The sequence below is a fragment of the Salvelinus fontinalis genome, chromosome 3 (genome assembly GCF_029448725.1).
Source record: "Salvelinus fontinalis isolate EN_2023a chromosome 3, ASM2944872v1, whole genome shotgun sequence".
Lineage (NCBI taxonomy): Eukaryota > Metazoa > Chordata > Actinopteri > Salmoniformes > Salmonidae > Salvelinus > Salvelinus fontinalis.
This window is the reverse complement of record NC_074667.1, coordinates 32,799,454-32,815,846: the sequence shown is the minus strand read 5'-3', so window position 1 is coordinate 32,815,846 and position 16,393 is coordinate 32,799,454. Positions and strand designations below refer to the sequence as shown.

The window sequence follows — 16,393 nt, the reverse complement described above, 5'->3', positions numbered from 1 at the left end:
AGAAAGTGAGGCATAGAGCTAGAAAGATACTAGATCTACTCTTTAGGTGTCGTTGTTTAGTTCTGTTGTTGACTACTGCCTGCTGTATTAAACCGGTGTTTTTAATGTTTACACAGTCTTTTTGATTACAAAATACTACTCACAGCTCGCACACGGCTTTTAGTTTGTTCATTATATTTTAAAACTGTGTATATGTACAGTCTCTAGGACAGTGTGAACTGTCTTTATGACAGTCCTGTGAGGGGAGTCTACCTGGTGTTTTTACAGTGCCCGAAAACATTCTGGGGTTTGAATTTGTAATAAACAGGCACAAACCATAAACTTGCCAGAAATAAAAGACTGGAGAACTTACGTCTTTGAGTCTTTGAGTCTTTGAAAGAAAGTCCAAGTCTAAAAAGAAAAACAAAAAAGACAAAAAACTGGCCTAATAGGCATCACCAGTACATTGTGTTAACATATTTTTATTCATACATTAACACATTGTCATCCTTTCATTTCTTTTAAAGGAAATGTTTCACTTCATTTTCACTTCATGCTTTCATAGTAACAGCGCATGTTACAGGTTGACTGTGGGGAGAATGTGATGTCGAGGCGTAAAAAGGCCCTGCAAACATCATCTATTGGGGTCTATGAGAATCATTCCTGGAATGTTTGCATAACGTTTTCAAATGTCCTCTGAACAATGTTCCAGGGTTTCTTGTGTTCCATGTTCCTCTTCATGGAGGGTCACCATAATCACATTCACAGGCTAACGTTGGACAGTTCTAAATAAGATTCTCCTTAGCTAACACTATGTCAGCCTTATGACAGCACTACATAGGCTTCCTGTCAAGGGGGCCTGTGAGTGACATGTTCCTGTGGTTTCTCTTACTTTGCCTGAGTCTCCGGCATCTCCCTGGCAGCCCCCTCACGTCAGCCCAGGTGCTGGGGAAACAGGGGATTGTGGGAACATATGGAGCAGAAAGAAAGACTGTCAGGGAAATGTCTGCCTTGTCACAGCAAAGTGAGGACCGACGCACACTGATGGTCGACTGGATAACTGCAGACTTGCAGGGAGAGAGAGAGAGAGAGAGAGAGAGAGAGAGAGAGAGAGAGAGAGAGAGAGAGAGAGAGAGAGAGAGAGAGAGAGAGAGAGAGAGAGAGAGAGAGAGAGAGAGAGAGAGAGAGAGAGAGAGAGAGAGAGGGGGGCACAAGATTTGACATGTTTTGGGAGAAAGTAGCTAGTATAGCTAGATTAGCTTGCACACGTTTATTAATCTCACACAAGACGTGATAACATGGAAAGGGAAAGTGTATAGTAAACTGTTTAGCATACATACACTGAGCATACAAAACAGCATGAACACCTGCCCTTTCCATGACATACACTGACTAGGTGAAAGCTTTGATCCCTTATTGATGTCACTTGTTAAATCCACTTCAAACAGTGTAGATGAAGGGGAGGAGACGGGTTAAAGAAGGATTTTTAAGCCTTGAGACAATTGAGACGTAGATTGTGTATGTGTGCCATTCAGAGGGTGAATGGGAAAGACAAAATATTTCAGTGCCTTTGAACGGGGGTATGGTAGTAGGTGCAAGGCGCACCGCTTTGTGTCAAGAACTACAATGCTGGTGGGTTTGTCATGCTCAACAGTTTCCCGTGTGTATCAAGAATGGTCCACCACCAGCCAACTTGACACAACTTTAGGAGGCATTGGAGTCAACATGGGCTGGCATCCGTGTGGAACACTTTTGACACCTTATAAAGTAAACTCGATATTAGGATTGTGTTTCTAATGTTTGGGATACTCAGTGTATAGTAGTCCATGTAGGTAGTGTTTCAGAGATAATACTCTTTAGCTGCAGGCTTACCATCTCTCTCTCTCTTTCTTTCGCTCCTTCTCTCACTCTTTCTTTCTCTCATTCTTTCTCGTTCATTCTTTCTCTCTCTATCTCTCTCTATCTCTCTCTATCTCTCTCTTTCTTTCGCTCTATCTCTCTCTTTCTTTCGTTCTCTCATTCTTTCTCGTTCTCTCTCTTTCTTTCGCACTCTTTCTTTCGCACTCTTTCTTTTGCACTCTTTCTCTCGCACTCTTTCTCTCGCACTCTTTCTCGTTCACTCTCTCGTTCTCTTTCTCGTTCTCTCTCTCTCTCTCTCTCTCTCTCTCTCTCTCTCTCTCTCTCTCTCTCTCTCTCTCTCTCTCTCTCTCTCTCTCTCCCAGGGACTGCTCTGTTTGTGTTAGTTTGTGTTCTTGGATCTTTGTCTCTGACGAGTTTGAGTGGTCTCCTCCTTTGCTGTCTCTCAGTGTCTGCCCCAGTATGCTAACATCATTATCCTTTCTCTCCCTCTCCCTACCCCCTCTCTCTGTCTTTCTCTCTTTCGGTCTCTCTCTCTCTCAGGCTGTGCCTTCCTTACCTACTGTGCCAGAGAGTCGGCCCTGAAAGCTCAGAATGCTCTTCATGAGCAGAAGACCCTGCCAGGGGTAAGTTTACCACCACACTGTCATACTGTTTGTACTTTATGGCCCCTCAAGCACCTTAACATGCACCCAGACAAATAAATGTTAAACAGATTCCGACACACATAAAGATCATACACAGCTAGGCACACACACACACCACACACACCTTGCCACACAAATGTGTTTGCATTCGAAGGTGCCACACAATGTCTTTACTGTTGACATACTGTACACACAACAACACACATACACCACCCTCTTTTCCCGTTTGTTCTCCCTCTTTTTCTCCATGCGTCCCTCTCCCTCTTTCTCCCCCTCCCTCGCCTTTTCATTCTCCCTCTGACAGTCACACAAACCCACGGGGAGAAACCACATAGCATCACATCAGAGCAGGCCTATTTATAGTTGCAGTGTGTGTGTGGATGTGTGTGTTCTGTGGTAGGGCCAACAATATACTGTAAATATACATACGGTATATCTAATGTGTCCAACAACATCATGTTCGCACATACAAAAGAAAGGAAACACTTGAGTAAATGAGGAAGTATATTTAAAGCAGGTGCTTCCACACAGGTTCGGTTCCTGAGTTAATTAAACATCCCATCACGCTTAGGGTCATGTATAAAAATGCCCAGTTGCCTATTATTTTGGCTACCATGGCTAGAAAAAGAGACCTCAGTGACTTTGAACCAGTGGTCTCAAAGGAGCATAGGGGGGTTTAAATGGTGTGTGTGTGTGTGTGTGTGTGTGTGTGTGTGTGTGTGTGTGTGTGTGTGTGTGTGTGTGTGTGTGTGTGTGTGTGTGTGTGTGTGTGTGTGTGTGTGTGTGCGTGTGTGCGTGTGTGCGTGTGTGCGTGTGTGCGTGTGTGCGTGCGTGCGTGCGTGTGTGCGTGTGTGTGTGTGTATCAGTCACCAGATTGCAACCCAATTGAACACTTATGGGAGATTCTGGAGCGGCGCCTGAGACAGCGTTTTTCACCACCATGGACAAAACACCAAATTGTTGAATTTCTCGTGGAAGAATGGTATTACATCGCTCTAATAGAGTTCCAGACACTTGTAGAATCTATGCCAAGGCGCATTGAAGCTGTTCTGGTGGCTCTGGTGGCGTCATCGTGGTAATCTTGAGGAACTCACAGCAAATGACATCTATGGCTCATGGTGGCCCAACACCCTATTAATATACTTTAAATTGGTGTTTCCTTTATTTTGGCAGTTACCTGTATACCATACTTTATGTACAATATGATTGCAAGCAACACCTCCTACACTATCTGGATCCAATGTATACCTTAATATAGTATTTTATTTTTTAACCCACCACTATGTTGCAGGGCTTTAACATTGTCTATCTGTGCCATATGTGTGTGTCTGTGTGTGTGTGTATGTATGTGTGTTGAGTTTTGATGCGTCTCTGTCAGGGCTCGCTTGGTTGGGTCTGTTCGTTTTTTAATGACGCCTCCAGGGAGGTTGACAGTCGCCATGTTGAGCAGAAAGCCTTTGATGTGAGTGATTATGACATCATAGATGTGCAGTGCGGAAGAGAGGAGTCGTGCGCTGCCTCCGCCACTGTGGATCCTTCTCTCTTTCTCTGTTTTCATCCCCCCGAGCAGGAATGGCGCAGTCACACACCAAAAAAGAAGATACATTTCATATTTGGCCAAAACAAAAATGTGATTTTCCGTTTACACAGGAGAGTTTGTCTTATTGAGTGTTGTTGTATGTACAGTACGCGGTATGACATCTATGTTATCAGTAAAGGGCCCTTTTTTAATGGAGCGATCCATACTTTTTGTAAGCTTTATAGTGACTAGATCAGTCCCCGTAGCTTTTGTAAATGTTGCGAGGAGGCGGCAGTGGCGGCGGCAGTGGCAGCAGCAGTGGCGTCATCGTGGTAATCTTGAGGAACCCACAGCAAATGAATTTAATTGAAGTCACTACCCATCACCGTCGTTTAATAAGAAATGCTAATTAGCCAATCCCAGATCGGGCCGCCGGTGATTGCTTAGGTTTGTCGACTCATTGTGAATGCTAAGTAAACAAGTATAATTCTCTAGGACAGTTCTGGTATGAGCAGCCAACCTTAAAGAAGCAGAGGAGTCTGGGAGACGCGGTCTTTGAAGCCTTACAGAGGTGAAGACAGAGAAACACAACAAATGAGTTAATTAGGGAAAGAACAGGGACTTGGCGGAGAGATGAGAAAGGCAGTAGGACGTTTTATCCGCACTTTGCTTCCTCTCTTCTCTTTTCAACCAACTATCGCCCCCCCCCCACCACCATTTTCACTTCACTTGGCATCTTTCTTCTCAAAGTTGTTCCCTCGTGTTGGAAAGTTTTGAAAAGCAGTGTTGTGCCTAGCTCAGCCGATGCCCAGGTGACGCCTAAACTGAGAGGGTTTGGATTCCATCGTGAAAATAACCTGAAGGTGCTCCTAAAGGCACTAGGAATTGACATGATACAAGCACCTTGAAATGACTAATTGATATACCTATTGCAGGGATACTTAAATCGCGAGCTTGAGCCCAATTCCACTGCTGATGTTCCTTCTTGGCCTTAAGTTGGGGACTGAATTAGAGCCGGGGGACCCGGTGAGTGCACTTAACTATCAAGTAAACATGAAAATCAGAAGTGTAACTGAGCTTGAGCTCCAGATTGGATGTATCCCTGACCTACTGGGATATCTTAAAGTGATAGTTCACCTTTTAGAAGTTTTATTTTCAAATTATTTTCGACTTCACTAGCGTGTTGACATGTTCTCCAAAGCATTTAAAAACTGTTTGCTGGTTATCTAGCAACATTCAGAATCTCATGGCTGTAATTTTTGGACAATGTAGAAATGGACCAGGCCTTTGCTTCCAGAGGCAGTTTGGAACTCGAGAGTGAGTGTTGCAACCGAGGACAGACGATTTTTACGCTCAATTTTTACGCTCTACGTTCTTCAGCACTCGGTGGTCCCGTTCTGTGAGCTTGTGTGGCCTACCACTTCGCGGCTGAGCCGTTGTTGCTCCTAGACGTTTCCACTTCACAATAACAGAACTTACAGTTGACTGGGGCAGCTCTAGCAGGGCAGAAATTTGAGGAACTGACTTATTGGAATTAATGTATTATTATTATTATATTTTTTTTACCTTTATTTAACTAGGTAAGTCGGTTAAGAACAAATTCGTATTTACAATAACGGCCTACACCGGCCAAACTTGGACGACGCTGGGCCAATTGTGTGACGCCCTATGGGACTCCCAATCACGGCCGGTTGTGATACAGCCTTGAATCGAAACCAGAGTGTCTCTATTGACACCTCTAGCCCTGAGATGCAGTCCCTTAGACTGCTGCGCCACTTGGGAGCACTCGGGAGCATCCTATGACGGTGCCACGTTGAAAGTCACTGAGCTCTTCAGTAAGGCCATTCTACTGCCAATGTTTGTCTATGGAGATTGCATGGCTGTGTGATTTTATACACCAGTCAGCAACACTTGTGGCTGAAATAGCCGAATCCACTCATGGAAAGTGTGTCCACATACTTTTGTATAGATAGTGTACTACTTCAGGATTTCACAGGTGCTGGCACATTATTAGGTTGCTCTTCCATTATTGTTATCTTTAACAGAAATCCATTACAATTTCTTTTACAGAGAAGAACTTAACCAGAGGTCAAAACAATGCCAGACAAAAACTAAACATAACAAATGTTGCATTAGTTTATTCAAAGTGTGCGTCTAGAAAATGATTCCCCGGGGAGGTTTAAGACAGGTATAAAATGGGACCTGTCTCAAATGTGTGCCTTTGGATGCCATATTTATGATCCTCTCGTGTTTCAGACTCGTACAACAGCATGATGCATCAGAAAGCATCTATTGATTTTGGCACAAGGCCTCCCTAGCAGGGGGTGAGGGAGAAGGAGGAGAGGGGGCACGACTAGCCGGCACAGTGTGTGTACACACCTACGCGCAAATACTCGCTTAAACTCATAAACACACATTCTTACACAAGACGTACTATTACACTTGTGTAAAGCCGTGAGCATTAAACACACATACAGACACACAGACTATACACACACACACACACACACACACACACACACACACACACACACACACACACACACACACACACACACACACACACACACAGTATTATAAATTGTATTTTCATGTTTAAGGACTTGGAGGACTAGTCCAAAAGGGGAATAATCAAATCAAATTACAGTGAAAGACAAATAGACATAGATCTTTCTCATACATCCCCACATAAACACACTTCATACATATGCATTTCTTTCTGTCACTCTCACACCCACCATCACATCTGCACACTCTTACAAACACATTCTCCTCCACACTGAATAAGCAGCGTAACATACACACACACAGAAATCCAGTGCCGACCGACTCACACTGTAATAGCGCAAAGTCAGATGAGAAAACATAGACGCTCGTGAATCAATGAGTCATTTCAGAGAGTGTTCAAATACACACACAGCCCAGCACCGTTCTACCATCCCTCTTTTCCTCCCTCCCTCCCTGCCTTCCCTCCCTCACTCTTTCCCTTCCTGACACCCGTTTCAACCCGGGGACAAGAAAACAGAGCTGGGGGATAGAGGGAGGGAGGGATGTAGGGAGGAATAGAGAGAGAGAGAGAGAGAGAGAGAGAGAGAGAGAGAGAGAGAGAGAGAGAGAGACAGAGAGACAGAGAGACAGAGAGACAGAGAGACAGAGAGACAGAGAGACAGAGACAGAGACAGAGACAGAGACAGAGAGAGAGACAGAGACAGAGACAGAGACAGGGTGAGGGTGTAGGCGAGGTGTCTCCATACCACTGATTTGTGTCTGTTTCTTTTTTTCTCGAGGAGAGATAATGACTGGGTCCAGAAATCCATGGCATTGATTGGCTACATGACCCACTTTCATGGCAGCTTTTCTCAATAAGCCGCCTCATTGGTCAATAACTGCCTGGCTCTCTGGGTGAGGTAGGGGTTTTATGAGTGTGGCTGTGAGGAGAGAAGGGGAACTAAGGCGGAGTGCACGTCTGAGCCATGGCTGCATCCTAAATGGCGCCCTATTCCCTATATAGTGCACTACTTGTGACCAGAGGCCCATCTATTTATTCCCTATGAAGTGCATAGGGCTCTCGTCAAAAGTAGTGCACTTTATGCGGAATAGGGTGCCATTTGGTGACGGAGCCCATGTCTCAACTGTTGAAGCTGTGCGCTAGCGGTTTTCATCATGTATCGTGTTCTGGAGGCAGTTCTGCAGAGTGGTCACTAGCAAGCACAGTCACAAAGTCCTAAAATCTGATTTTAAACTGAACCATAACCTTAACCCTAACCACACTGCTAGCCCTAAAGCCTAACCCTAACCTTAAATTAAGACAAAAAAAAGCTCATTTTTGTTTTCATACATTTTTACAATATAGCCAATTTTGACTTTGCAGCTGGCCTATCTAAGGAGAAATCGCTCAGTTCTGCCTCCAGGACAAGACTCAATAAATATCAACCTGCGTTTAAGCTTCCTGCCCTCATCTTCTCACTTGACAGGACTTGAATTTAAATAGTAACGTATTGCATTCATAAAAACGTTTTCCACTAGGTCCAAAAGAGCTTACATAACCTTGTTAAGGGGAGAAACTCACCCCGTCCACCATCACCAATGAGTAGCAACCACCTAGGTCAAGGATATGTATGCATACAGCCCATAGCCGTAATACTTAGTTTTATCCAGGGGAAGCGTTGGTCCTAAAGCTTATTTCCGGGACCTATGTGGTACGTGGCGCAAAACAGCTGGGCAGCCGTGGACAGACGTGGTAATGACAACACAGGGAGCGGAGCGGAACAGTATCAGCCAGGCCGTGGCTCGGCAGCTTTTAATAATTGATGGTGGCCTAGGCCCCGGATTGGGCAGTAATTGCATTACAGGTCACTTCTCAATAGCAATTTGTGAAAGTTGCGGTGATGTGTGCCGGGTGTCGATCAATAAGGGCTGTCCAGACTCTCTTTCTCTATCTCTCTCTCTCTCTCTCTCTCTCTCTACTGTATGCAGGCAAGCAGACCTTTTTTTATCTAATAATGTTGTTTTTATATGTACTGTATGTAATATTCAGCCGCTAGCACAATATGACACATGGTATTTTTCAATTCATACATTTCAAAGTGGGTTATAATCACTATTCCAAAGTAGAAGGGTTTCCTGTTTCTTCAGGAGGAACGTGGGCGTGTTCATCAATGTACATTAACGTGGGATTAATTGACAGCCCTCAGTTATCATCTACTGCACTGCTGATGCAGTGATGGGTCATTTGCCCACCATGGACCATCCTCATACCAAACCTTCTACTTTTTGGTATTTTATTGGGATCCCCATTAGCTGTTGCAAAAGCAGCAGCTACTCTTCCTGGGGTCCACACTAAACATGAAACATGACATAATACCGAACATCAATAGAAAAGAACAGCTCAAGGACAGAACTACATAAATTTTTAAAAAGGCACACGTAGCCTACATATCAATGCATACACACAAACTATCTTTTGTCCTTCAGACTGTCCAGCTTGTCTCACATCTGCAGGATGTAGGCAGCGATGCTGCTTGGCGCTGCCTTACCAGCCTCCCAGTTATCCTTAAGTCAGGGGTCCTCTGACTTGCCTACCTAACAACAGACAGAACTGGTCATTCCATTACACATTGTTGTTGTTTAACCAAAACACAACTGATCATTCGATGAATATCTTTAACTTGGTACACTGCGATTGCTATACTACTGATCTCACAATGTGTTGCTGTGATACTCTCAAGACCTATTATGTCATGGGAATAACAAGGTAACTCAGGCTCTCATTTTGCCATCTCTTGAGTGTCCCAATTTCACATCTCCCATGGGTGAAAGTAAACTGTCACATGTAGTTTACTTTGCCCTCCCCCTGGTGAAAAGAGAAAGTAAATGTTGTACTTTCTCTAGGTGCACTTACTTCCTTCTCTCTCTCTTTGGCTCTTCTGTGTCATACTGTACATGTGGCAATTGCTTTTTTTTCAGACTCTTTTTGTTGCCTTAGAGAAAGCGATTCATTCCGCCCTCTCTCTTGCTCCCCCTCGCTCTTTTTCTGTCTCTCTCGCTACAATATCCCTTTTGCCCTCGTTCTCTTTGTCACACACTATCGCTGTGTCATCCTTGTTCTCTTTCCTTCCTGCTGCATCTGGACCCCACTGTCTCTCTCTCTCTCTTTCTCTGTCTCTTCCTCTATCTCTCTCTGCGTTGGCAGGGGAGGAGAGGTGAGTAGAGGAGACAGTGGATTTTTCATGCTCTAGATACAGTGTGTGTGGGATGGAGTCATCGAGGGAAGCAAGGACAGGAGGGGGGCAGAGTGTCCAATTGAGCATTTTGTGTTTGTGTGTGTGTGTGTGTGCGCGTGCGAGCGTGCGTGCGTGTGTGTGTGTGCCTGCGTGTTCACTTGCTTGTATGTGTGGGGATGTTTCGTCAGGCTGATGTCAAAGACATTTCCTCACCTCTCATCTCTCTTTCTTTATCTCGTTCTACATATATCTCTGTCTTTTCCTTTCTCACTTGGGCCTCATTTTCTCCGCATTGCCTTTCTATTGCGCTCTGCCTTTTGCTCTGTCTGCACTGTCTGCTTGCTCACCTCTTGCATGTGATTCCTGGGGTGTGACGCTGTTGAAAAGTCACCAAAGAGGTAAATTATGATGGGCCATCCATCACTGTTTATGGACTCTATGGCGCTGTGGAGAGTGTCTTTCTTCACTCTGCTGTAACACCCAGAACGTTCTGTCCTTTCCTATAACCTGGCTGGCGGTTCTGTGTGTGCTTTTGCAGACTGCCAGACTGCGTTCAATGAGCCTTTGGTATACTATGCCCTGATACTGTATTCCACTGCTGCGATCAGTGTGTGTGTGTGTGTGAGAGAGAGAGAGAGAGAGAGAGAGAGAGAGAGAGAGAGAGAGAGAGAGAGAACCAGTGAACAACAAACACCATTGTAAATCAACCCATATTTATGTTTATTTATTTTCCCTTTTGTACTTTAACCATTTGCACATTGTTACAGCACTGTATATATACGTAATACGACATTTGTAATGTCTTTATTCTTTTGGAACTTCTGTGAGTGTAATATTTACTATTCATTTTTATTGTTTATTTCACTTTTGTACAGTGTTTCCTCCTTTATAAGTTGCGAGCTTACACCGCGGGACTTAGCGGTACCCAGCGTCACGGCTTCATTGCTCCAGACCACCACAAGGGGGAGTTAGAGCACTCATTATGCATTTGGGTTCGAAGGTTTTTATATGACCAATCATGTCAAGTGGTTCCATTGACGAATTTGACGCGAGACACCCGACCCTGGTGACTTTCTTCAGCAAAGATGGCTGACAAAACATTACGGTGGAAGCTCATTTCAGTAATTATAACGTCATAATGAGTCAAGCAAAACATTTACAATTGAGAGGAATATATTAGTTAATGTAGAGACAAACGACTGTGCATATTCTTTTGTCATAAAGTTAATTTACAAAAAACGCTATTTAGCAAGTTTTTTTTTCAGTCATATCCAATACGAAGGTGTATCAAACTACATTATTTGAATGATGCTGTGTCTGCATGTATGTATTACAATTATACACGTGTTTACCACTCCTGCTCCTGGGACATTAATGAATACACATTGTAACTATGCAATAGACTAGAAACATGATTTAAGAAAAGGCTGATTTGTAATTCATATATAGAGAATAAAAAACAGTACATCCTGCCACGCCCACAAGCGTTCTGAATGACGCGTGGAAGAGAGCGAGGAACGAGATGGGAGTAACAATCCAGGCTGTTTGCTCTGAGACCGGCATAATAATGTAATGAACAAGCAGGGAGCAGGTTTCGAACCCTCAACATTCTAGCCAGAAGTCCAGCACGCTATCGACTGTGCCCAAATGTATTAATTGGGGTTAGGGCCGATTGGGGCTAAAAACACTTTATCAATTGGAATCTTTAACATGTGGAAAGGGGGGAAAGTATTATTATTAGTGTTTCACAAGCGTAGCAGGATGGGCTATTAGCTGAACAATAAACTATTCAACCTTTAGTAAAGAATTGTAAAATTGCCAAGCTAGGTGTGAACCACCCCCCCCAAACTTGAGCTCGGTGTGAACCCCCCAAACCATTTGTATCTATCTTTCCACATCTACCTACACATGTATCTACCTACACACGGTTAATGTTATAAAAAAAAATATATATATATACGTATATACAGTTGAAGTCAGAAGTTTACATACACCTTAACCGAATACATTTCAACTCAGTTTTTTTACAATTCCTGACGTTTAATCCTAGTAAAAATTCCCTGTCTTAGGTCAGTTAGGATCACCACTTTATTTTAAGAATGTGAAATGTCAGAATAATAGTAGAGAGAATTATTTATTTCAGCTTTCATTTCTTTCATCACATTCCCAGTGGGTCAGAAGTTTACATACACTCAATTGGTATTTGGTAGCATTTTCTTTAAATTGTTTAACAGAAAAATTGGCTGACAAATAGATAACGTGCCACAGAATGCTGCAGCAGCCAGCAAAGAGTATGATGCTACTTTTAAAGGAGGAGCCATTGTATATTATCTACTTCACTTGCTTTGGCAATGTTAACATATGTTTCCCATGCCAATAAAACCCATTGAATTGAATTGAATTGAATTGAGAGAGAGAGAGAGAGAGAGAGAGAGAGAGAGAGAGAGAGAGGAGAGAGAGAGAGAGAGGAGAGAGAGAGAGAGAGAGAGAGAGAGAGAGCGAGAGAGAGAGAGAGAGAGAGAGAGAGAGAGAGAGAGAGAGAGAGAGAGCGAGAGAGAGAACACATCATTACAACACTGTTTATATACATAATATGACATTTGATGTCTTAACTCTTTTTGAACTTTTGGAACTGTAATGCTTAATGTTCATTTTTTGAAGTTTATTTCACTTTTGTTTATTATCTATTTCACTTGCTTTGACAATGTAAACATATGTTTCCCATGCCAATAAAGCCCTTAAATTGAATTGTATTGAAAGAGAGAGAGAGAAAGGTAGATGGAGAGATGGAGAGTCTGCAAGCTGTGTTTTATATGTCTGCAAATTGCATAAATATTTCAATACTTTTTGGGGTAAACAATTGTTGTTTATTAGTGCTGTAACATTATTTACTCTACTATATTCTTTTTAGCTAGCTTCCTTACCATCAATAATCTTTTTACCTTTTTATTTATTTACTCTGTCTTTTCTCTCTCTTTCTCTCACACCCCTCCCGCTGGAAGGTCCGCTCACGCTTCTTTGTGCCACCTTTCTACATGGAAGAACAATCGCTCTGACAGAGTTTTCTGTCCTCGCTTCTCCTCTCTTCTCCGACACACTCTCAGATTCAAAGAGAATCTTGCTGTCTGAGCCAAATTCACCACGAACTGTTAGCTTTTTTCCCTCCCCATCCCCATCCCCCTCTCTCTCTTTATCCTGTGTTTTTCCTAAGTCTACATGTTTGGTAAAGTGCTTTGACATGTACTGGGTGAGCAGAATCTGAGATACAGTCGTAGGTAGTCAAGACAGTATTGGGAAAAGAGAGAGCCACAGGAATTAGCTTTGGGAGGCATTTTAAGCAATTACTTCTGAGAAGTAAGTAGTTAATTATTAAGCAAATGTGTAATTCTAAGATCTCTTTAAGAGAAGGCTTTAGCTTTCGAACGACATACAGGTAATTGCCAAAATAATGGAAACACTTGATTAAATGAGGGATATAAAGTGTATTAAAAGCAGGTGCTTCCACACAACTGTGGTTCTTGAGTTAATGAAGAAATTAACATCCCATCATACTTAGGGTTAAAATGCTGGGCAGGTCATTATTTTGGCTACCATGGCTATGCCCCCATAGGATGACAATGACCCCATCCATAGGGCAGGAGCGGTCAGTGAATGGTTTGATGAGCATAACATTCTATGTAAATCATATGCCATGGCTGTCTTATTCACCAGATCTCAACCCAATTAAACACTAATTGGAGAATCTGGAGCGGTGCCTGAGACATCATCTTCCACCACCATCAACAAAACACAAAATGATGGAATTTCTCGTGGAAGAATGGTGTTGCATCCCTCCGATAGAGTTCCAGACACTTCTAAAATACATACCCAACGCCCCAATACATACCCAACGCCCTAATACATACCCAACGCCCTAATACATACCCAATGCCCCAATACATACCCAACGCCCTAATACATACCCAACGCCCTAATACATACCCAACGCCCTAATACATACCCAACGCCCCAATACATACCCAACGCCCCAATACATACCCAACGCCCTAATACATACCCAACCCCCTAATACATACCCAACGCCCCAATACATACCCAACGCCCCAATACATACCCAACGCCCTAATACATACCCAATGCCCCAATACATACCCAACGCCCTAATACATACCCAACGCCCTAATACATACCCAACGCCCTAATACATACCCAACGCCCTAATACATACCCAACGCCCTAATACATACCCAATGCCCCAATACATACCCAACGCCCTAATACATACCCAACGCCCTAATACATACCCAACGCCCTAATACATACCCAACACCCCAATACATACCCAACGCCCCAATACATACCCAACGCCCCAATACATACCCAACGCCCTAATACATACCCAATGCCCTAATACATACCCAACGCCCCAATAGATACCCAACGCCCTAATACATACCCAACGCCCTAATACATACCCAACGCCCCAATACATACCCAACGCCCTAATACATACCCAACGCCCTAATACATACCCAACGCCCCAATACATACCCAACGCCCTAATACATACCCAACGCCCTAATACATACCCAACGCCCTAATACATACCCAACACCCTAATACATACCCAACGACCTAATACATACCCAACGCCCCAATACATACCCAACGCCCTACGTGTCTTTTATTTCGGCAGTTACCTGTATCTACAAATGTACACCTTCAGGACATACAGTATACTGTCAGGACATGCATGTTCGCATGCCAATCAAAGCAAACAAAGTTACATTTATCTAGCCAATCACAACCTTGATTTTGGAGGTACAAACAAACAGATAGACTGCGTATAGGTCTAGTTTTCATAATAACATGTGCTTTAAAGGAAAAGTTAACTTTCTTGACCAAATCTGTATTTTGGCTGTAAATGGCATGTTACATAAGTCTCCAGGACACTTTTTTTTAGTGACTTCACTTGGTTTTGAGAAACGTACCCCACCAGCGATAGACTTCCTCATGCTCGTTCTGCATTACAGAGCTAGAGGTAAAACATGAACTAAAGATCCAAAAACACCCAAATTCATCCTTTTAGAAATGGCAACGTTCTCAGTATAGTGATGCAGGGCTTAATGAAATGGTGTCATTCCAAGCTTTATCCGCAACGTAATATTCCATTTTGTGCAACAATGTAGCCCACGATACTTTTCCATGTGCGTATGAGGCTACACTGAGAAGTATCACTTGAGTCCACAATAAAGATTAAAAGAGTGAATTTGTCGTTTAAGTTGCCGTAAAGTAAAGACACTGTCCTATAGGTTTGCTTGAGTCTTGCTGAAGCATGGGGTGTGAAACCATTCAGAGATAGCTTTTCCTTCACGTTAGCAAAGAGCGAATTACGCTGTCTAGAATTGAGCCGGATTGACTGATCAGGCATGCTAGGCTGTCACTTCCACTGTCAGAGGATCAGATCTCCCTGTGTATCTTCAGGTCAGGTAGGGTTTTCCTGGGGTTCAAATCACCCTGACTTTTGAACTAACCTTTGACTCACACCTTTGCATGTTCTCGCCATGTTCTTCAAACAGCTTTCCTTCTTCCTTGCTTTAGTCAATTCATTGATCTTTGATCTGAGAAGACTGTATAGATAAAGCCTTCTTGAGGAAGGAAGGCAGCATAATGAGAGTTTTGGAACAGGGTCGCGTGGGGAGAGAAGTGAAGACACCCCTGGCCTCAGCTGTAGGCACACTTCAGAGATGCATTTATTAGCTTCCCAAACTTTGGCAAGACGCAGTACCAGCCCAGCCACAGCATCCTTTATGAATGTCACACTGTGAGAGGAAAATTATTACGTTGCAAAGGAGACAGGCCGTTGGAACAGGAGGGGGGAAAAGAAAAATTACTTTGATGGATTACACTCCTTGTGGGACAACCTTGTAACGTTTTTGGACATTCACCCAACTCTCCCAGAACCTCAGTTATTGTGATGATTCCACCTTTTATTCTCCTTCTTCCTTCCTTTTGTCATCTCGTGTTGGCTGGGAAGATTGCAAAGGCTTTGATACCTAATGATACATCTCTGAGAAACTAATTACTACAAGTGATTAAGAGGGGAGACTTGGTCCTTACCACACATGGTGTCTTTGGGGGCTTCCTAATTGCCTTTTGCCTAATAAATGATGGCCGAAGATGCATGGACCCGCGGTTCTTAATGGAGTCTCAGGCTACGCCCCAGATGGCACCCTATTCCCCACATAGTGCACTACTTTTAACCAGAGCTCTATGGGCCCTGGTTGAAAGTAGTGCACTACAATATTTAGCGATTAGGATGTTATTTGGGACACAGCCGTAGTGTTGCCGTGGCATAGAGGGATGACTCCATGGTGACTGGCGCTCCAGAACACACAGATGGCGCCGCTTGTTCACGGCGAGCCGCCTGTTGTTGATCGACGCGTTAAGGGCACCTGCAAAATTAGACCGACAAATGAATTTGCACCGGCTGCATAATAGAATATTAGAGTTTTTGAACAGTGGCTTAGCTATGTTAGTATGTGTTAGCTGTAGTTGTTCAAGGCTAATTTTGAGTTAAAGACATTGGAGGCAGGCAATTTATAGTTAGTTTTCAGTATTTATTGTTAAAGGTAGACTCAGCAATGTGGCCACTGTTTACTGTGTTG

The 16,393-nt window shown here is 43.4% G+C and overlaps 1 protein-coding gene across 23 annotated transcripts in view; it reads left to right on the top strand.

Annotated features, from left to right (window-relative positions):
* Positions 1 to 16,393, top strand: part of LOC129844718 (CUGBP Elav-like family member 4) — a 112,587-nt gene that overhangs the window by 31,662 nt on the left and 64,532 nt on the right. For all 23 annotated transcript variants that reach the window (XM_055912922.1, XM_055912913.1, XM_055912942.1 and 20 more), the window contains exon 2: positions 2,380 to 2,462. In XM_055912922.1, the coding sequence (XP_055768897.1) occupies positions 2,380 to 2,462 (83 nt within the window). The remainder of the gene's footprint in view (positions 1 to 2,379; positions 2,463 to 16,393) is intronic.